Source organism: Mytilus galloprovincialis, chromosome 10 (genome assembly GCF_965363235.1).
Source record: "Mytilus galloprovincialis chromosome 10, xbMytGall1.hap1.1, whole genome shotgun sequence".
Classification (NCBI taxonomy): Eukaryota; Metazoa; Mollusca; class Bivalvia; order Mytilida; family Mytilidae; genus Mytilus; species Mytilus galloprovincialis.
The window spans coordinates 39,366,890-39,389,908 of record NC_134847.1 but is presented as its reverse complement, the minus strand read 5'-3'; the positions used below and the strand labels follow the sequence as shown (position 1 = coordinate 39,389,908).

General features: G+C 32.8%; 3 protein-coding genes across 4 annotated transcripts in view; 2 read left to right on the top strand and 1 right to left on the bottom strand.

The window, feature by feature from the left end:
• The window catches only part of LOC143047542 (uncharacterized), a 45,447-nt gene that overhangs the window by 5,782 nt on the left and 16,646 nt on the right, over nucleotides 1-23,019 (top strand). For both annotated transcript variants that reach the window (XM_076220606.1, XM_076220607.1), the window contains exons 5-6: nucleotides 1,153-1,260; nucleotides 1,823-2,036. In XM_076220606.1, the coding sequence (XP_076076721.1) occupies nucleotides 1,153-1,260; nucleotides 1,823-2,036 (322 nt within the window). The remainder of the gene's footprint in view (nucleotides 1-1,152; nucleotides 1,261-1,822; nucleotides 2,037-23,019) is intronic.
• On the bottom strand, nucleotides 5,456-7,355 carry LOC143047541 (uncharacterized). The gene has a single exon (XM_076220604.1). It carries the CDS (start codon nucleotides 7,269-7,271, stop codon nucleotides 5,526-5,528), a length of 1,746 nt encoding a protein of 581 aa, XP_076076719.1. The 5' UTR covers nucleotides 7,272-7,355; the 3' UTR covers nucleotides 5,456-5,525.
• LOC143047543 (syntaxin-like) lies at nucleotides 13,655-14,821 on the top strand. The gene has a single exon (XM_076220608.1). It carries the CDS (start codon nucleotides 13,850-13,852, stop codon nucleotides 14,771-14,773), a length of 924 nt encoding a protein of 307 aa, XP_076076723.1. The 5' UTR covers nucleotides 13,655-13,849; the 3' UTR covers nucleotides 14,774-14,821.

The following is a 23,019-nucleotide window of genomic DNA, read 5'->3' as shown; positions in this document are numbered from 1 at the left end:
GTCCCATACAGGGTTCTGACATTTCTCCTTTCTCATTTCTGTCTGATAGATCTTTTGGGATTCTTTGGCTTTGTTATAATGATATACTATGCTTAAACAATCTGATAGCTAAAGTTTCATTGGGTGATGTAATAATTACAAAAAAAAATTAAAAAAATAGGATGGGGTGTTGTCAGATCCTTGTAAGCCAAGTCTGGACTCATGATCTATATTTTGATTAGATTGTTTGTAAAATTACTGTAACTTTGCATATTTCTGTGTGATTTATGAATTTTGAATTTTTGATTGGAATCAACAGATTATTTATGTGATCAGAAAATTTGGAATACATTTTTGCAATTAGATTCCCAGTAGAAGTTCTGATTAATTTGACACTAGTCACATAATAGTTGTTTCACAATGATAGATAAAAGTTTAGAAAATACTTCTTTCTGTATATTGCATGACCTGCAATGATCAGACTACAAAGTATAAAAGTAAATGTTTGGGAAAATTGCTATACTTATAGAATAACTAAAAAATTATCAAAAAAATATTCATTGAGTTAAGGAACAAAACATTAATTAAAGAATGAGTCGTTGCATGAGTTGCTCAACTTTTAAAGCCAATTGCAATGAGTACCGGTATGTAGCTAAAGGTATTGTCTTTGGTTAGCTTGCGTGTTAGCTGAACCATGTTCCATGAAGTCATTATTAGGTTAGGTAAGCTACCTTCCTTTAAGAGAAGAGTAGTCTGACAGGTAACCAATCTATCTGTCTGTAGGACTACTTCAAAAGAAGGATATTAAACCTTACCTAATAATGACTTCATGGTTCAGCTAACAAGCAAGCTAACCAAATATATTACCTTTACATCCACACTTAATGCAATCGGCTGTAAGATTTATGGTTAAAGACAAAGGCTTGTTAACTAAGAAGCAAAAGCATCCAGTCCTCCTGTAGATATTTCTGTAGGAACTAGGGCTAAATCTATATATATCTAAATTTAGCATGTCAGTCTTGAAAAAGGTGGGTTCATTTACACACTTTCATTTTGAATGTCCATATTAAGAACCTTTGATTGTGAATATCAATATTAAACAATTATCCTTCCAAAAATTAATTAGATGAAGATCCTAATTTTTTTTTAAGAGAATGATTGGGTTTTTTTCAGGGTGCTTTAGATATGAAACATAAGACTGTGAAAGATGCTATGCTGCCGCTGGATGACGTCTATATGCTTGATATTAATTCTCACATGGATCATAAGACAATGAAAAATGTATGTATATGTATATTAAAGTATTTGTGTTCAATGTTGCACATGTAATAAAAGTATCATGAACTAATTTTGAATGACGATATGATTCCTTTTATACAAATAAGATTTTTGCAGAGACAGCTAATTAGAAAAAGAAACTTTATGATCTTTTGATATATATTAATGTGTCTGAACATTTCAGCTGCACATCTGTATATACCTTCATATATGAAGAACCCCCTCCCCAAATGACCTGTTTGTTTGTGTTCAATCATGATTAATAAAGTAGCAGAGACATTGCTGTGTGAAAACTGTGATAAATATATTTTTATGCCCCTGCCATAGGTGAATGGGGCTTTAAGTGTACTAATAACTATCCATCATTCTCTCTTTTTTGTCAATCCATCCCATTTTCAAAGCTTAATGGAGGCATTATATAGTCATCAGTAACATTCTTCTTTTATTGATATATTTTTTTAAGAAGGATTATGATTTTTTTTGATCGTCCTGAACGGGCATGAAATATTTGCCACTGGACTTTAAGCAACCATCAATCAATCAATCAATCAATTTATTTTTTTAGATAGTAGACATGTCACATTCCAGACTACCAGTCTATGAAGATGACAGAACTAACATCATATCAGTTTTGATAGTAAAAACATTAATATGTTTAGATCCAGAGGATTGTACTCCCGTCAGGACCCTCCTACATTCTAATTCAGTAGGGAGTGTTATTTATGTTGATGATGACATGCCTCTTTATGATCTACTCAACTTATTTCAGACAGGAAAAGGTTTGTGCTCTTTCTATTAGTTTTTGTCAGTTTTTCCCCTGACACTGTGGTTTCCGATCACAACCAGTTTATTACATAGAAGTTGAGCTTCTACTGGAGTTTAAGATGTAAAGACGAGTCCCAGGATACGGTAGTTAGTTAAATCTGTCATGTGAATTCCATTACCATGTGTAAAATGTAGGCATCGTCACTTCCAACACATGTTGAGCGAATGAATAAAAAAGTTTGATCTCATACTGCACAAAATATTTGAAAAAGGGCCCGATAAGACAATGTAAAACAATTCAAACGAGAAAACTAACGGCCTTATTTATGTAAATAAATGAATGAAAAACAAATATGTAACACATAAACAAACGACAACCACTGAATTACATGCTCCTGACTTGGGACAGGCACATGCATAAATAATGCGGAGGGGTTAAACATGCTAGCGGGATCCCAACCCTCCCCTAACCTGGACAGTGGTATAACAGTACAACATATGAACGAACTATAAAAATCAGTTGAAAAAGGCTTAACTCATCAGATGGACAAAAATAGAACCCACTGAACCCTGCCCCCTGGCTACAGGTATGCCATGGCTAACCTTTTGAATACATGCAAGGTTTTTCTCTGCTGGGTTATGTACTGTTCCCTCATACAATTAATCATTGAACATCTTAAAAAAAATTGGTTCAGATCCAGATCCTCTAACCAAATACTGTGGATTGATTTATTTTCATGGATTGCTGAAAACTTTCATATTTTTTTTTAATTTGATTTCATGGTTTTCCCAATCTCTGTATACAAAGCCTATTGAAAATTAGTTATTAAAATTGAACATTTGAATTGGTGGTTCACCTGTATCCACGAAATCGACGAAAATTGGTATCCAATGAATAGTAATGAATCCACAGTATAGATAATTGTCATGATAAGACCTCCACAGGTCTTGTCCTAAAAATGGTTGAAAAAGTAGTAATTGTTAAATATAATAAAAACTTTTTTTGGGACCATTCAATAGCACAACTAGTTATGTGTTAATTAGTCAGATGAATTTAGGGACATACCACATGTTCTGAAACTTATATACCCACTGCTTATTATCATTAAACACGGATTAACATTGAGTTTGGGTGATGTAACTTTCACTGTTCTTGAGTTATGTCCCTTTACAAATGAAAAAAAGATCTTGAATTTGTCATTTCTGAAATCTAACTAATGTTTGCTTATACAATTACACAGCTTCTTAATTTTCAACTAGTAATTTTTAAAATCATTACAAATGAGCTTGTACTAGAGGTTGATTTTTTCAGGGGTATTGGTTATTTCATACATTATAGATCCTGAATATATAAAAGATTTTTTTACACAGATCTGTTGTGGCTCTTGGAACTTGCAATTTTTGGCAAGACGTATTCCTCAAACAATATTGGTTTATTTCTGGCACTTCTTTAAATTTTTTTCAGTTAAATACAAATGTATATAGGGGCTTTAAGCCTTAATGAATTTCTGTAGCAAAAAAGATTTGTGGTATGCGATTCTATTCTCTACTGTTCTCTACTCGAGCTGTTTAAACTAAGGTGCTGATGCTAAAAGTGGATGAGCATTTTAATTAGTCTTGCAGCCATTTTCTGCAATTTTATTATTCTTATTAGCTGGTGACAATAAAATAGTTTCTAAGATGACTGCAAGATGATCTTTCTAATCATTTGTGTATCTGCTGCCACATCTGCTTACACATCCAGAACACCTGAGATCACCCCAAGTTTTTGGTGGGGTTCGTGTTGCTTAGTCTTTAGTTTTCTATGTTGTGTCTTCTGTACTATTATTTGTCTGTTTGTCTTTTAATTTTTAGCCATGGTGTAATCAGTTTATTTTCTATCTACAAGTTTTACTCTCCCTCTGGTATCTTTCGTCCCTCTTTTAGTTAATATCAGACACACTGACACAACTTGGTATGCTAGTTTTCTTTGCAGGATATGGATATATCTATTTTTAGCTCACCTGGCCCAAAGGGCCAAGTGAGCTTTTCCCATCACTTTGCGTCCGGCTTCCGGCGTCTGTCGTCGTCTGTCGTCCGTCATCGTTAACTTTTACAAAAACCTTCTCCTCTGAAACTACTGGGCCAAATTAAACCAAACTTGGCCACAATCATCATTGGGGTATCAAGTTTAAAAAATGTGTCCGGTGACCCGGCCAACCAACCAAGATGGCCGCCATGGCTAAAAATAGAACATAGGGGTAAAATGCAGTTTTTGGCTTATAACTCAAAAACCAAAGCATTTAGAGCAAATCTGACAAAGGGTAAAATTTGTTTATTAGGTCAAGATCTATCTGCCCTGAAATTTTCAGGTGAATCAGACAACCTGTTGTTGGGTTGTTGCCCCCCAATTGGTAATTTTTAAAGAAATTTTGCCATTTTTGGTTTTTATCTTGACTACTATTATAGATAGAGATAAACTGTAAACAGCAATAATGTTCAGCAAAATAAGACCTACAAATAAGTCAACATGACCAAAATGGTCAGTTGACCCCTTAAGGAGTTATTGCCCTTTATGCGTCCATCTGCGTCCTTTGTTTAATATTCACATAGACCAAGGTGAGCAACACAGGCTCTTTAGAGCCTCTAGTTTCTAATCTTTTACAAAAATCTTCTCCTCTGAAACTACTGGTCCAAATTTAACCATACTTGGCCATACTCATCATTAAGGTATTTAGTTTAAAAAATGTGTGCGGTGACCCTGCCAACCAACCAAGATGGCCGCCATGGCTAAAAATAGAACATAGGGGTAAAATGTAGATTTTGGCTAATAACTCTGAAACCAAAGCATTTAGAGCAAATCTGACACAGTTAAATTGTTTATTAAGACAATATCTATCTGCCCGAAATTTTCAGATGAATTGGACAACCGGTTGTTGGGTTGTTGCCCCCCAATTGGTAATTTTTAAAGAAATTTTGCCATTTTTGGTTTTTATCTTGACTACTTTTATAGATAGAGATAAACTGTAAACAGCAATAATGTTTAGCAAAGTAAGACCTACAAATAAGTCAACATGACCAAAATGGTCAGTTGACCCCTTAAGGAGTTATTGCCCTTTATAGTCAATTTTTAACAATTTTCATTAATTTGGTCAATTTTTGTAAATTTTTACAAAATAATTTCCTCTTACTAATGAGCAAAGTTAATTATAGATAAAGATAATTGTAAGTAGCAAGAACGTTCAGTAAAGTAAGAACTTCAAACACATCACCATCACCAAAACACAATTTTGTCATGAATCCATCTGTGTCCTTTGTTTAATATGCACATAGACCAAGGTGAGCGACACAGGCTCTTAAGAGCCTCTAGTTATCTCTCAATACTGTGTGTTCAGTATAGAATCAGAGAATAGTTATCAGACAATGAGCAAAAAGTATTTGAAAAGCCTGTAAATGATATTTTTAAATCAAGAAATGATATTCTTTAATAATAAAATATACATGAAGAAATATGTCAAATCATTTCATAATCCTCTTAGTTTTACCCAATGAATTATTGCTTGGCTCTGTTCTTCTGACTTTCGACAACAGCCTACCAATAGATTCCCCCCAGCTGTACAGCAAAGACTTAACGGATAAGAAATGTCAAGGTCTGATTTTTCTTTATAAGCTATTTTAGAGCCTTGAGCATTAAGAAGATGAATTGCACTATTTCTTGTATCGCACACAATGATATTTCCAAGGTATGTTGTTGCTATATCTCCAGGAAGGAAGAAATGTTCTGTAGGTATATTAGATGGATGTCCGTTGTAAACCCATTTCAGATTTCCATCTTTGTCTAAAGTCACTATTCTTCCCTTTACGGAACTAGTACTCAAATCAACTATACAAATGTCTTCATTGATATTTGTAGTTATTCGCCAGGTAAAGTCATATATGTCTAATTTGTTTGTCCCATCTGCTTTCTTTAGAGTGAAACTCTTATATTCAAATTCATTTAATTCGTCTCCATTTGCACTTAGTTTGATAATAATTTGTTTGCTTTTGGTATCTTTATTTAGATACTTCCACGAGTCTTTGTTAATAACACCTATCAGTAAACTGTTATCTGAAGTTGTATGAAGAGCTATAGGTTTCTGAGGAGACAAGTCCTTGAAAGTTTTCACCTGCCCATCTGGATTAACGCTAAAGATTTTACAATAGTTTTTCATGGTACAAAGTTGCTCTCCTGATTTTAAGATTGTCATGTCGTCTTTTTCTGATAGACTTGTGGTACACAATATTTTTGTTTTTTTCAGTGTTATTTCCATCAAGATTTTAGTTACATTGTTTGGACTGCTTATCCAGAAAGTATTTTTTTCACATTGTATGATTTTCTGAATGTCACCAAAATTACCTTTACAGGATTTTAAGATTGTTAGCTGAGGTTCAAAATCTGGGTCAGGAATAATAACTATGTCTAAACTACCTATCATTTGTTGAAGGCTTTCTTGTTGAAAAATTCCTTCATTAAATTGAGGTGATTGTTGTGTGTTCTCGATTTTATTTATTTGTTCTGAAATCAAATCAAGCGAAGTATTTTCTAGTATTTTGATATCACTTAGCATTTTTTCTATATCTCTAGAATCTTTGCTTTCATTGATTTTATTTTTATAATATGAAAGATCTGTTTTGATTTCAGATATTTTAGATTTTTGTGCAGAAATGCAAGAACGTATGACATCCAATCTTTCATCTAATTCATTTAGTAGCATTCTACTATTTTTTTTCACCTCTTTAATTAAGAGTTGTTCTCTTTCCGTTATTTTTCTCTTTGCTTCTTCATATTTAAGACAATGAATGAAATCAAATTTGTTTAATGTTTCCTCTTTTTTTTCTAATTCACTTACAAAATTTTCATCTATATATGTTTCGAATTTTGTCAGTTTTTCCTGGAATTCTTTATGAATATCATCAACAGAAGGCAGAATATGATTTCTATGATATTTCAATAAACATGAGATACAGGTGAGTTGCTCGCATGTTGTACAAAAAAGTTCACAAACTTTGTTTCTATGCTCATTACATACAACAGATTTTGGTCCTAATGGTTCATCTCTTTCAATTGGTTCCCTTATTCTGGTCAGTTCATGATCTTTACCAAGGTTGACTCTAGAATGGATGACTTTACAGCCTTCACAAATAAATTTGTCACATTGAAAACATTTCCAGCATATGTTCCTAGTTTTATCACATAATCCACAGATTTTTGCTGTTTGAAAATATGACATTTTAGTTCATCCAGGAAGTCAACTGTACATTGTTGTTTAAATATCTGCAAATTTTACATACAACACAACTGTTTGATACACAATCTTATCAAAATAGTTAATGATCATCATAATTATCAACAATGTTATAGATGTCATATTATCAGTTTTTCTTGACTTTAGACCCAGTTCACACTTGGACATTTAGAATGATTTTAACTAGCTCAGTTCACTTTAGATCGATTTTAGGTAGCTGGGGCGTCTTAATTAAAATCCACAGAATTTTGTAATAATATGTCAAAATGAAGTTTTTATCATTCTTTTTTTTTAAAAACAGCTGTAAATATGATAAAACACATAGTTTTTTAGTTAACGTAAGAAGTCTTACACATGAATTACATACAACTCTCAAAATTTGCACATTTCATTAAAGATCTTGATTAATGTCTCTGATTAATTGTAATATCTGCTACTTCAAAATCCAAGATTGAGGAAGGCACCACCTGAGCCATCGTTAATCAAATCTGAACACATTGAATTGATCGTAAAGTAGTCTGAACTAAAACACCAAAAGAGCGTTGATTTTGTAACCTTAAAAAAATGAAAATGTCATTTATAAGTATTTGACAACAGTTTTACAAATGAAGTTTTTTTTGCACCTTTATGTGATACTCTTGTAACATAATTGAATATGCAAAACTTAAAACTGAAAATTTTGTACTAAAGTACTATACTGGAATTTATAATGTAACAAGTCATAAAATCAAAGTACATATATGACAAACTGAATATTTGATAAAAATACATAAATATGCAGCTCATCAGATTTTGTGGTATAAGCATTTAATTATTGATAGTACTGATTATGTCATCATTAAATAGATCAGAACAAACAGGTAAAGTCCATTTCCTATCACTACATTAGTATCTATAACTGATATTTCTATATAAAACTTATTTTTAATTTAATGTAAAATGACTTTGACCTATTTTGACTGATGTATATTTTAATGATTACCAGTTGCTGGTGTAATATAGACTCACACATATATATATATATCATGCCTTATATATCATGTACTGTAGTACGCCTAAAACCGACGAGGAAAGGTAACACACAGCCAGCGAAAGCTCTTTTTTTTTAGAGCCCAGGTGGTCGTGTGGTCTAGCGGGACGGCTGCATTGCAGGCGATTTGGTGTCACGATATCACAGTAGCATGGGTTCGAATCCCTGCGAGCGAAGAACCAAAAATTTGTGAAAGCAAATTTACAGATCTAACATTGTTGGGTTGATGTTTAGACGAGTTGTATATACATTATGTACACAGCCATGTATCACCATCATTGATGGCGATCGATGGATACATCTGTTGTAGAGTTGTCACTGACTCAGACGTACTTATATATATATATATTATATATATTAAAAAATTGGACCCAATGCCCTCCTCGTTCTTAAACCAAAGGGGTAGGTTTGGTAAGGTCCCAAAATGACCAATATTTATAGCATATTTCAAATTAGGGTTTATTGACTAATATCAGATGTCAGTCTGGGCTTCCTTGTGTGCATCTGTTTGTGCAGTATGATGCAGTATGATGAAAGCTTCCACATGAACAATTCTTTCCTGATTTTATGAAATTTATATCAATGGTTTATCAGCAACTTCTTTGACCATTTAGAAAAATTAGTTCTGATTAACTATTTTTATATATTTATGGTGATCATAGCACTCTCACACTTACATTTATTGTAAATTTTCATGAAGTTTATATCAAAGGCTGACATTGGCAATGGAATAATGCTCAAAAAGTATTTTAACAGGAGTTGTGCACTTGAAATAGAAAAATGGAACATAGAAATAATATCTACATTTCTTGTAAAAAGATTTCTGGTAGATAAAAAATTCTAATGCAATTATGTTGCAACAATTGTTCTGATTGGATGACAGCAAGCGTAAAATTCTCTTTCTCCTTGTCTGTAACTAAGGAAGCCGACATTTTGAATTTCGCAATGTATTGACATGTTATTTCTACAATAATAAACACAAAACTCACTTGTTGCGCCTAAAAATCTTCCTTTTATCAAATTTTATTACATTCTGAAGCAGCACAGAAGCCAGAAAACGCACGGTGTTTATGTTTGACGCCGGAAGCATACCTATGACGTCACCTAGTGTAGGGACCAAAGAAGATAACATCTTTTCGCGGAATTTTCTTTAATGAAGGTTTTACACTGAAATAATGATTGAAATTTAATTATGAACTTGTTTTGCATTAGAATAGAGATAACTGTATTGTATTTGAAGCTTTGCGGACGTCCATCGGTAGTTTTACTGTCGCAAATTTAGTTTACCTGGCGACGCGGACATATACAGTTATCTCTTAAATATATGCAACACTGGATACATTGAAAATTTGTTCTTTACTTTTTAGCTCACCTGGCCCAAAGGGCCAAGTGAGCTTTTCTCATCACTTTGCATCCGTCGTCCGTCATCCGTCGTCCGTAAACTTTTACAAAAATCTTCTCCTCTGAAACTACTGGGCCAAATTTAACCAAACTTGGCCACAATCATCATTGGGGTATCTAGTTTATAAATTGTGCCCGGTGACCCGCCAAAATAATCAAGATGGCCACCATGGCTAAAAATAGAACATAGGGGTAAAATGTAGATTTTGGCTTATAACTCTGAAACCAAAGCATTTAGAGCAAATCTGACATTAGTAAAATTGTTTATTAGGTCTTTAATCTGCCCTGAAATTTTCAGATGAATCAGGCAATGGGTTGTTGGGTTGCTGCCCTCAATTGGTAATTTTAAAGAAATTTTGTCTGTTTTCGGTTATCTAAAAAATTATTATAGATAGAGATAAACTGTAAGCAGCAATTATGTTCAGCAAAGTAAGATCTACAAATAAGTTAACATGATCAAAATGGTCAGTTGACCACTTAAGGAGTTATTGCCCTTAACAGTCATTTTTTACCAATTTTTTCATAAATTTTTGTTATCTTTTACAAAAATCTTCTCCTCTGAAACTACTGGACCAAATTTAACGAAACTTAGCCAAAATCATAATTAGGGTATCTAGTTTAAAAACTGTGTGCGGTGACATGGCCAACCAACAAAGATGGCCACCATGGCTAAAAATAGAACATAGGGGTAAAATGTAGATTTTGGCTTATAACTCTGAAACCAAAGCATTTAGAGCAAATCTGACATTAGTAAGATTGTTTATTAGGTCTTTTATCTGCCCTGAAATTTTCAGATGAATCAGACAATGGGTTGTTGGGTTGCTGCCCCTCAATTGGTAATTTTAAAGAAATTTTGTCCGTTTTCGGTTATCTAAAAAATTATTATAGATAGAGATAAACTGTAAGCAGCAATTATGTTCAGCAAAGTAAGATCTTCAAATAAGTTAACATGATCAAAATGGTCAGTTGACCCCTTAAGGAGTTATTGCCCTTAACAGTCATTTTTTATCGATTTTTTCATAAATTTTTGTTATCTTTTACAAAAATCTTCTCCTCTGAAACTACTGGACCAAATTTAACGAAACTTAGCCAAAATCATAATTAGGGTATCTAGTTTAAAAACTGTGTGCGGTGACATGGCCAACCAACAAAGATGGCCGCCATGGCTAAAAATAGAACATAGGGGTAAAATGTAGATTTTGGCTTATAACTCTGAAACCCAAGCATTTAAAGCAAATCTTACAAGGGGTTAACTTGTTTATCTAGTAGATATCTATCTGTCCTGAAATTTTCAGATGAATTGGACAACTGGTTGTTGGGTTGCTGCCCCCCAATTGGTAATTTTTAAAGAAATTTAGCCGTTTTTGGTTATTATCTTGAATACTATTATAGATAGAGATAAATTGTAAACACGCAATAATGTTCAGCAAATTAAGATCTACAAATAAGTCAACATTACCAAAATGGTCAGTTGACCCCTTAAGGAGTTATTGCCCTTTATAGTCATTTTTTAACATTTTTCATTAATTTGGTAAATTTTGGTAAGTTTTTACAAAGTTTTTTCCTCTGTAACTAAAGGGCCAAGTTCATTACAGATAGAGAAAATTGTAAGTAACAAAAATGATCAGTAAAGTATGATCTATAAACACATCACCATCACCAGAACACAATTTTGTGATGAATCCATCTGTTTCCTTTGTTTAATATGCACATAAACCAAGGTGAGCGACACAGGCTCTTAAGAGCCTCTAGTTCGTAAATCTGAGTAATCTTTTACAAAAATCTTCTCCTCTGAAACTACTGCGCCAAATTAATCCAAACTTGGCCACAATCATCTTTGGGGTATCTAGTTTAAAAAATGTGTCCGGTGACCCAGCCATTCAACCAAAATGGCCACCATGGCTAAAAATAGAACATAGGGGTAAAATGCAGTTTTTGGCTTATAACTCAAAAACCAAAGCATTTAGAGCAAATCTGACATTGGGTAAAATTGTTTATCAGGTCAAGATCTATCTGCCCTGAAATTTTCAGATGAATCGGACAACCCGCTGTTGGGTAACTGCCCCGGAATCGGTAATTTTAAGGAAATTTTACTGTTTTGGGTTATTATCTTGAATATTATTATAGATAGAGATAAACTTTAATCAACAATAATGTACAGCAAAGTAAGATTTACAAATAAGTCAACATGACTGAAATGGTCAATTGACCCCTAAGGAGTTATTGTCCTGTATAGTCAATTTTTAACAATTTTTATAAAATTTGTAAATTTTTATTAATATTTTCCATTGAAACTACTGGGCCAAATTCATTATAGTTAGAGATAATTGTAAGCAGCAAGACTGTTTAGTAAAGAAAGATGTACAAACACATCATCATCACCAAAACACAATTTTGTCATGAATCCATCTGCATCCTTTGTTAAATATTTACATAAACCAAGGTGAGCGACAGAGGCTCTTTAGAGCCTCTAGTTTTAGACTTAAAATACATGCAATATGGTACTCAATCTAAAACAGACAGACTAATGATATGCATTTGAAAAACTATTTTGATCAAATAGAAACAAGTGATTCTTTCCTGTCTATGTGAAAACAATCGTTCTCAATTAGAAACCAAAAAGTAGGTCAAATTCTTTTGCAGTCCTCATTGTTGATATACATGGATATACACAAAACTTTGAACATACGATAAATGTTGCTAACAACACTATTGTAAAACTATTTTACTTGAATTTTTGAATAAATAAAAGAAAATTTAACTGGGAATACATTCATCAGTGAGCTACTTCCAAAATTATGAATTAAAGGAATAAAAACCTTGTCTATTCAAGAGTAAAGTATATTAAATTCTCCAAATAAATGAATAAATGGAAGGTTACACTGGCTATTCAACAGTACACTATTATTCCAAATTTATGAATGAATAAAAGAAATGAGTAAATATAATTTGTAAACTCTTTTATTAACAAATTATTAGGCCATTTTTTATTGTCCCCCTGCTCCAAGGTATGCTGGCTTACATCTGTCCCTCATTCTGTCCCCCTGCTCCAAGGTAACATGCTGGTTTACATCTGTCCCTCATTCTGTCCCCAATACTCCCCATGAAATTTTGTTATACTTTTCACAGAAACTACATATTAGAGCTGCCTGAAAATTAGTACAGTCTCAGTTTCACATGAGCATTATGTGATGCATTTCATATTCATCTGACTCAACAACTTCCTGTTTACCATTTTAACTTATAAATATTATTTTATTTTGTTTCTATATGTACCAGTATTTGAAAAAAATGCATTAAAGATCACTTGTCAGAATCAACCTTATTGAAAAGTTTAAATCAGATAAAAAGTTTAAACTGTTAAGAACTGTACTTTAAAAAAAAATATAGTTATTGTTTTGCAAAGATGCAGAGTTTGTCTCTTTTTTCATTTTGGGGGTAGGTTGGTTAGGGGTGAGGGATGTTTTTTTTTGTCATGATAATACTTCTTCACTTCTCATTTTATCCAAACCCATGTTATTTAAGTAACATTATATAACCGAAATTAAACTGAAACAAACAGATGCTGAGTGAATCATTTTTTCCATATTTTTTTTTTTTGGGGGGGGGGGGGGATGTGAGGGATGGGGTGTTTAACATGATCAATCTTTTCACTTCTCATTTTGTCCAAACCCATGTTATTACTATAAGTAACATTATAAACACAGAAATAAAAATGAAACAACAAACAATGTCTGTTTATAAACAATAGGATTTGTATTATCTCATCCAATCCATCAGGAAGTACTTAACATTGACTAATTCACAAAAGGATGTATAAAAATGTACAACTATAACTCATTTTTAGAAAGTGGTTACAATTTTGACATATTATGACAAGCAAATGAAGTTTTCATTTTAACCATAATGTATAATTCTTGGAATGTTCGTTGTTTACAAAATGTATTTTTAGAAGCATGGATTGTATTTAGTCTTTTCTGAAACATTTTAGACTTATTTTAGTGTGATCAGCTTCATTTTAATGCGATAAGACTCATTTTAGTGCGATAAGACTAATTTTAGTGGGATCAGACTCAATTTAGCGCGATACGACTCTTTCACTACAGAAAAAGGAAACTTTAAAAATATCAAAATGGTGAAAGACCGACTTGCTGAATTACAAGAGAAGCATGTTGCTGTTCTTATAGAAGAGGCTGAATCCACTGGAGATGAGCTGGCGGAATTACCAACAGGTAAATTCAAAAGAAGATGGAGCGGAAAGAAATATTCTAAAAAATTGGCTGTCAATGAGTTTTTAGAAAAAATGCGCACAATTGAAGACAACCTTAAATGTTTACGACGGGAACTTGACGCCATCAATAAACTTCAAACAAACTTACATTTCTCTCCCTTTAAAGATGATAAAGAAATACATAGAATGCAAGAAATGGGAAAAAACTTGTTGATCAGAGCCGGAAAATTAAAAGCCGAAATAGAGGATTTACCTAATACAACGTCGTGTAAAAAAGAATCAGACATGCAGCAAAGAGTACAAAATAACCACATTGATAGGCTTATGAATATGTTACGTGATCTTGTCATTGAATTTAAAACAAATCAAGGCAAATTGATTGATAAGTCCAAAGAAATGTGTTCAAGACAGAGAGCTATTGTTGCTGGTTCAACAGACGAAAATATTGAGGATGATGATGTGGGAGAGTTGGGACAAAATCAGCAGGTATTCACTGGAAATTACATTTCAACACTTGGAAGAGCAAGGCGACAGTTACAGAGTATCAAAGTACGGGAAAGAGAGTTAAAAGAACTTGAGGGACAGATTTCAGAACTGAACGAACTGTTTAAAACAATGCATTTTCTTGTAGTAGATCAAGGGACTAAAATAGATACAATTGAAACAAATGTAAATCAAAGTGTTGATTATGTACAAACTGCCGAAAAACAACTTGAAGTTGCTGTGAAGCACAAACGACAATATGACAAGCGTGTGTTGTGCATAGTGATCGTGGTTATAATAGGTCTTGCTATCATAGGTGTAATCATAGGTGTATCGGTTTAGTATTTCTTTTATTATAAATAAATTATCTGTTAAATGAGTTTTACTGTGCGTATTGCTATGTGTTTTTTTTATTTTACATTGGCTAGGATATAGTGGGAGGTTTGAGATCTCACAAAACTTGTTTAACCCCCTCTCCATTTTTGAACCTGTCCTAAGTCAGGAGCCTATGGCCTTTGCTAGTCTTCAACTCTTTTGTATTTTAAAAGATTTCATTTTAAAGTTTCAGAGTTAAGTATGACGTCCATTTTCACTGAACTAGTACACATTTTTATTTAGGGGCCAGCTGAGGACCTGTAACCTCTGGGTTTGGGATTTTCTCTCTGCGCTGAAGATCCATTGGTGGTCTTCGGCTGTTATCTGCTCTTTGATCGAGTTATTATCTCTTTGACATATTCCCCATTTCCTTTCTCAATTTTATCATACTAGCTGTTAATTAAAAAAGTAAAAAAAATGTTTAATGGTAAAAATAGATGTCTTTTTATATGTAAACCATATATATGTTTTTTTTTTGTGTTTAAACAGGGAAATGAATCTATTATAAATTATTATTATACCCCTTGCAACTTCGGGTATAATGTGTTTGACCTGTCAGTCTGTCTGAGTTTCTGTCAGTCCATCAGTCCGTCTGTTAATCTTGATCTTGTCATTGCAACTCCTCTGAAATCACATGACAGAATTTCATGATACTTTGTAGATAATAAGGACATACATGGATACCATTATGTATTTATGAAATGACTACACCACAATAGGTTTTGATTTGATTGATTTTTTGTGTTTTAATGCCACTTTTCAGTACCGCTTTTAGGGTATTTTGTGGCTGCCAGTTTTTATTGGTGGAGGAAGCTGGAGTGTCTGGTTAAAACCACCAACCTTCAATGGGAAACTGACAATCCTAGTCAATTAAGATTGGTGTCGAGTGCACCCATACTAGTGGGGTTGGAACTCACAATCCCAGTGTTGACTGGCTAGTGATTACAGTAGTTACTACTTAGACCGCTCAGCTACCAAGGCCCCTCAAAAGGTAATGAATTCACAGTATGAATTTGTACATATCAGAAGACCAGACAAGACTTCAATATCAATACAAAAATGAGAGATACTAAATACTTTGGTTTGTTAACTATTTATATCTAAATTCCACACACAAAAGTTGCATATGAGAAAAGAGTTGCATAGATTTACAACCATATTGATCAAAACTCTGACAGAGCTGCCTGCAGGAAATGTTATAGGGCAACATCATATCTGGTTGTTTAAAGCATTTTATTGCAGAAAGTATAAAAGCTTGTATGCTGATGCCCTATGTTCCCATCTATTCTTGATGTTATGTCATTGTTCAATGGCTGAAACAATGTAGCTTGTACATATTGAGGCCTTATGATCATACCTGTGACTGACCTCAATTCATGGCTCACTGACCCTTTAAAATAGCTTTTTAGTAACTGATCAGGTGCTCTTTTCGGTTACTTTGAGTAAGAGATAATGTTTACTTGTTTTATTGAATCTTTGTTAGATATTTGTTTATGTTTTGACTGACTGGATTCAATGGAATCTAACCCCAGAATATCAGATTCTTTAGAGGCTCTAGTTTTGGTTCATAAATTAACCTTAAAGATTTGAGAATATATTTAGTTCTTCTGTCATAATACTGAAACTTCATTGATCTTTAAAATCATTGTATTAAAGCTGTACTATGCCTGCCTAAAAGGAAACTATTGATTTTAATTGGCTTTAGTTTTCATGTTTTGTTCAGACAATTTTACTCTTTTGTTTTTGTTATAAGTTGATCTATTCAGATTTTGAAGTTATTAAACTTGACTCAGTGCTCAAATAGTTTGCTCGAAACATGAAATCCAGCATCTTGATTGGTGGTTTTTGGAGTAGGAGTATAAAAATTGTATAAAAGTTTTATGACCAATTGGCCAGGGCTATGAATAATTATAATTATAATGGTCTAACTGGAAACAGTTAGGATGTACATTTATTTCTTACAATGGACATCCAGGGGCGGATCCAGCCATTTTAAAAAGCGGGGGTTCCCAACCCAGGACAAAAGGGGGGGGGGGGGGGGGGGGGGGATGGTCCAACTATATGTCCCCATTCAAATGCATTGATTGGCATAAAAAAGGGGGGTTCCAACCTCTGGAACCCCCTGGATCCGCCAATGACATCAATCCAACTAGTTTTTGTTCTTGTTCAATTGTTTGTAGAAAAGCAGCAAATATCTAAAATCTTTTGTTACTCCCAACTGGAGATAAACATATGTCCTGCAAAACTAGCTTGTTTTGATGATCAGTTCAAAAGACATTTTATGGTAGATCACTGCTTTATATGGATTATTTTGTTTGCCATTGAATTCCTGTGGAATTTCACTTAAAATTACTATGGCATACCTCTAACATTTTCAGTAGAGCATGGTCATGTACAAATCATTTAAGAATGGTTCTCAGTGAGATATTTAAGTAAGTATTTATACTTCAAAATTGAACTTTTACACTTCAGACAATAAATACTTGTAAGGTAGAACCACTTAAAATACTAGTAACCCTCTCAATTCCTTGAGAGTAGAAATATGTGACCAATTACAGGTACCTGTATATTCTTTAGCTTGAGCAAAAAGACCATATAGTATTGAGGTAGTAATTAAAAGGTACTGTACATTTTCAAAACACATTTAAATGTGCTTTTCAGTTTTAATGAAGAAAAAAAATGGAAAAATCGATTGATGTCTAATTTTTTTGTTTTTAAAATGATTATTCCTTGTTTAAAGAATTACAAATAAGCATATGAAAAAATGCTGTATTCAAGAAACTGAACTGGCAACACTCATATTACGAAGAATTTATAACAAAATAAATTCTCAATTGTGCTAAAAGGGACTATATATTATTATATAAGATGCCTTTGTACCAAATCTCATGTAATAATAAGCTATAAATATTTGCAATAATTTATACAAGGATACACTATTTTAATATAAAAAAATACATTGAATTGTCTCCCTTATATTGTTTGGCAAACTATTTTGTAGCTAAAAATGGGTTTTACTCATTGTTTAAGGCTATATTGTGACCTATAGTTGTTAAAACTTCTACATCTTTTGGTCTCTGTTAGAGAGTTGTCTCATTCAGGCAATCTTAACCACATCTCATTTATATATTTAATAAATTAACAGATCAAGCCTGGATGCGATATAACATTTCTCTTTATTTAAAGGAAAAAGAAAGGTACCATTTTTATGAATACACGTTTTTTCCTTAGTGTCATTTCTTATGAAATGAATGATCTAAAGTTACGTAAGAAGCTTTGTTGAAAATACCAAATGTAACATCCTTAAAGTTCAATTAATTAAATGTCCTTGAAGTGCCTTATACCACTTTACCCACTTGATTATTATATAAGTTAACAGGTTAAGCCCATATTTTTTGTTTGCATTTAGTAACTTCTCTGTTGTGGATATTATTGATTATTTCATAATCATGTCTGGTAATATTTAGGTTTGCACAATCAATATTCTTCCCAATTAAAACATCTGTATAGAACCACCTATTTAAATTCCTAAATTGAATAAACCTTATCTGTTTATCTAATTGAACATAACATAGAATAGGAGTGCAGACATAGGATTGTCAAGGTCAAATGTTTAAGTGTCTGCAACATAAGAAAGTGCTAATGCACATTATTGATAAACCAAGGTTTCCCAGAACTCAGTTTATCTAGGTAAATTATAAATAGATTTCTTACAATTCCAGTTCTATAAATAGGTACTTTGCACTTCACTAATTCTTGTATACAACAGATAACCCATTTCACCTAAAACAAACTTTTTGTAATATGGGAACATAATTTACTATCGACATGCAATGAAGATAAGATGTTGGATTTTCCCTTCTAAAGAGAAAGCAGTTGTGTCATTGGAATTTTTTAACCTACATCGACAGACGGATAATTTATTCAGATATATTATATGTTTGTCTTGTGACAGCTGGCTATTAGAGAAGGATATTATTATTAAGTTACAGATTTTCCCCTGTTATTTTCCTTGCTTTAATAATGGCATCTAGGAATTTAAATATGCGTGGCACGAGAGACAGAACTAAGGAATTCTTAGAGAAAGTGACAGAGGAACAAGGCGACATTAAATATGAAAGAAAGACCAGAAAAAATCCACTGGAAAAATTAAGCAAAGAAAAAAGAAAACTTCACAAACTTGAAAAGAGAAAACGAGAAACAAACAAGGAAACAGAAGTTTTTTTAGATAATGTTAATGATATAAAAAAGAACATAGAAAATTTGAAAATGAAAGTAGAAGAGGTAAGAAAAAAACAAGGAATATTTTTCAGCGCTCCTGTTCTTATAGAAAAGGATATGGCTGAACTAGAACAACTGAGTGACGTCGTATATAGTGAGTGTTATACAATACAGGCTCAAATAAAAACTCTTGAAAGAGATTCTTCGTTAAAATTTGGAACCCAAAGGAAAGTCTGCTGTATGCAGAATGAATATTTACTAAGCCAAATGAAAAAAGTGATGGACGATTTTCGATTAATGCAAACTGGCTATGTAGATAAAAGAAAAAGACAATATAGAGAAAACTGGGTGACCAGTACGGAAAAGGCACCCAGTTCAACAGAATCCGTTAAAGTTGTTGCAAATGGGATTGATCATTCTAAGAAAGGTAAATGTAAGAAATCTAAAAAGTCAGAAACTTTCACAGAGGATAAACAAACAGATGAACCTGAAGATGATTTAAATGGAAATAGTTTTAAACGGGACAAAACAAGATGGTCTGATAGATTCTTTAAAAGGAAGAAATCTAAAACAAAACTTGAGCAAGAAGAATCTCTCCAAAATGGAACTGAAAAGTCACCTTCATTAATTTTAGAAAATGGAAATGGGGTTGACAGTGAAAATAACTTGATATATGATAGAGAAAACTCTGAAAATTCTTCCGTTTCAGTAGACAAGGAAGACATGGATAAAAATGATGGTGAAAGTACTTTAAAAAGGGAAAAATCAAGATTTTCTGATAGATTTAAGTTAAAGGGTAGGAAATCCGACAAAAAGATTGACCAAGATAAAACATCAGATGTAAAAAAATCAGAAAACACAGATTCTGAAATTGAACACACTGACACATTGAAAAGAGATAAATCAAGATTTTCTGGTAGATTTTTTAAACGAAAAATATCTGAAACAAACTCTAATGAGGAAGAGGAAGAGGTAGAGGAAGACATTGACCTAGCATTCCAAAGATATTCACAGGTAGATGATAAACAAAGCATTGATTCTGAAAATACAAATGAAGGAAGTACATTAAAGAGAGATAAAAACAGATTTTCTGGTATTTTCAAAAGACTGAAATCTAAGACTAAGTCAGATGATAATCAGCAAATATCAGAGGAAGGAAATAAAAGTGTATCCAATGAAAATTCAGACTTGGTGGATAAAGATGTGTCACAAATATCTGAAGAGGGAGATAACTCTCATGAAACCAAGATATCTTTCAAAAGGGATTCAGAAAGTTTTTCTAAGGTTGAACCACAAGAAACTATTGAATTAAAAAGTAAAGAGAGTCCCAATGGCAAGAAAACTTCAAAGGGAAGTAAATTTAAACTTCCAATTAAGGTTAGCTTTAGAAAAGAGAGATCACCACAAAAATCAATAGAAGAGAGTGAAACTAGTTTCATAGCATCAGAAAATAAAATTCAGAATTCAGATATGCTAGATGAAGAGATGGTACCTATGATAACAAGAAACAATCACAAGTCTGAAAGTTCAGGATCATGCAACACTATATTAGATTTGACCCAAAAAAATAGCTCACGACCTTTAGAGCATGAAAGATTAATCGGAACTCCAAGTGATATTTCAAATGGTGTAAATGCAGAAAAGGGCAAGAAAACAAAAAGAAAATTGTTTACTTTCAAAAAACAAAAGTCAGAATCAGCATTTAAACCAAATGGGCTACAGAGTAGTCCATTGCAAGAAACATCTGAAGACCATGAACAAGAAGAGGAATCACCATTGATTGCAAAGTACAATGAAGTCAATGTGGACTCTAAATCAAGACAAATCATTACATTAGGACCCAAAAAGACCATGGATTCAAATGGTGCAAGCAATCTAAGAAATGGAGAGACTTTTGTTATAAATATAGAAGGAAATAAATCAGAAGTTGAAACTGGTCCAATTATACGAAGGAAATCTGACGTGAGTTTCACCGATTCTGAGAAATCAATAGAATCAAGTGCTGAAGTCTCCTCCATTGATGAGAGTAATGGAAGGGGAGGTAAATCTAGATTCAATGGCATATTTCGTTCCAAAAGATCTAAATCTGAAACAATATCTGAACTGGATGAGTCGCAGCAAAAATTAATTGATACATCTCAGAATAGATTGATGGAGGAAAGAAAAGATGATCATGCTAAAGTAGAAAATGACACATCAAGGGACATTCAAATTCAGCATTTAGCAGACGGTCACATGATAGTAGATATAGAAACTGAAAAATCTAAAGAAGAATTGAAAGCTATCGAACTTCGTGAAGAAAGATTGAAAAATTTAGAACAAAATATATCTGGAATGACGGAACTTCAGAAAGAACTCCATTCTATTGTTCACAGCGGTGGAGAACAAATGGACCGTATCGAAGATTATGTGGACAATTCAAAGTACAATGTTGAGTATGGGCAAGCACAGTTGATCGAGGCAAAAAAATATCAGAGAAAGTTTCGAAAACGCAGGATAATATTAGCAACAGTAGGAGGTAGCATCATTTTGATAGTAGTAATTGTGATTTTGATAGTTGCTCTTTAGTCGGTTATATTCAAGGGATTTTTAAGTAACATATATGGCATTTAAGTGTGTAAAAAAATTAAAGTTTATTTTGAAATATTTTATGATATTTTCCCAGGCCAAAAGCAAGTTGTACTTCAAATTTAATCTCAATTTTATGAATGGAAAAGAAGGAAAAAAGTTGCATTTTAGAAAAGTGATAAAAACTGATATGATTTGCCTGTATAAAATGGGGACTGCTTACTTTTTCCCACTTTTAATGTCTTCATTTGTATGTTTTTTTTGGTATTTACATGTCTTTTGTGCATATATTGTATTCTTTTTCAAATTTTCTGTGATAGAATAGTTTTCATTTTTGTCGCGACTGCGACTTTTGTTGCAGAAAGCTCGACATAGGGATAGTGTTCCAGCAGCGGCGTTAGCTAACTTCTTAAAAGCTTTATATTTTAGAAGGTGGAAGACCTGGATGCTTCATACTTTGTATATATATGCCTCCGTGTTATGAAATTTCCATCAGTCACATGTCCAATGTCCTTGACCTGATTTTCATGGTTCAGTGACTACTTGAAAAAAAGTTAAGATTTTTTTGTAATGTTAAATTCTCTCTTATTATAAGTAATAGGATAATTATATTTGGTAAGTGTGTACCTTGCAAGGTCCTCATGCCCATCAGACAGTTTTCACTTGACCTCAACCTCATTTCATGGATCAGTGAACAAGGTTAAGTTCTGGTGGTCAAGTCCATATCTCAGATACTATAAGCAATGGGTCTAATATATTCGGTGTATGGATGGACTGTAAGGTGTACATGTCAGGTGTCATCTGACCTTGACCTCATTTTCATGGTTGAGTGGTTATATAGTATGTTTTTGTGTTTTGGTCTGTTTTTCTTATACTGTATGCAATAGGTCTACTATATTTGGTGTATGGAATGATTGTAAGGTGTATATGTCTAGCTGGTAGGTGTCATCTGACTTTGACCTCATTTTCATGGTTCAGTGGTCAAAGTTAAGTTTTTGAGTTTTGGCCTTTTTTGTAATACTATATGTTATAGGTCAACTATATTTGTTGTATGGAAATATTTTATGATCTATATGACAGTCGCACAGGTTTTATTTGACCTTGACCTCATTTTCATGGTTCATTGATAAGTGTTAAATATTTGTGTTTTGGTCTGTGTTTCTTAATTTATTAACAAAAGGTCAACTATATTTGTTGTATGGAAGAATTAGTTAGTTGTACATGTCTGTCTGGCATGGTTCATCTGACCTTGACCTCATTTTCATGGTTCATTGGTCAATGTTTAGTTTTCTTGGTTTTTGTGACAGTTGTAATAAAGCTTTATATTTAGGACTTTAAACATAAGATCAATGATAAATAAAGAAGGCGACATATTTCAGTGTGTCCACTCTTGTTTGTTGTAAGACAATGTTTTTTTTGTTGTT

Coding starts and splice junctions, on each gene's coding strand:
- LOC143047541 (XM_076220604.1), bottom strand. CDS start 7,271: ATGTCATATTTTCAAACAGCAAAAATCTGTGGATTATGTGATAAAACT.
- LOC143047543 (XM_076220608.1), top strand. CDS start 13,850: ATGGTGAAAGACCGACTTGCTGAATTACAAGAGAAGCATGTTGCTGTT.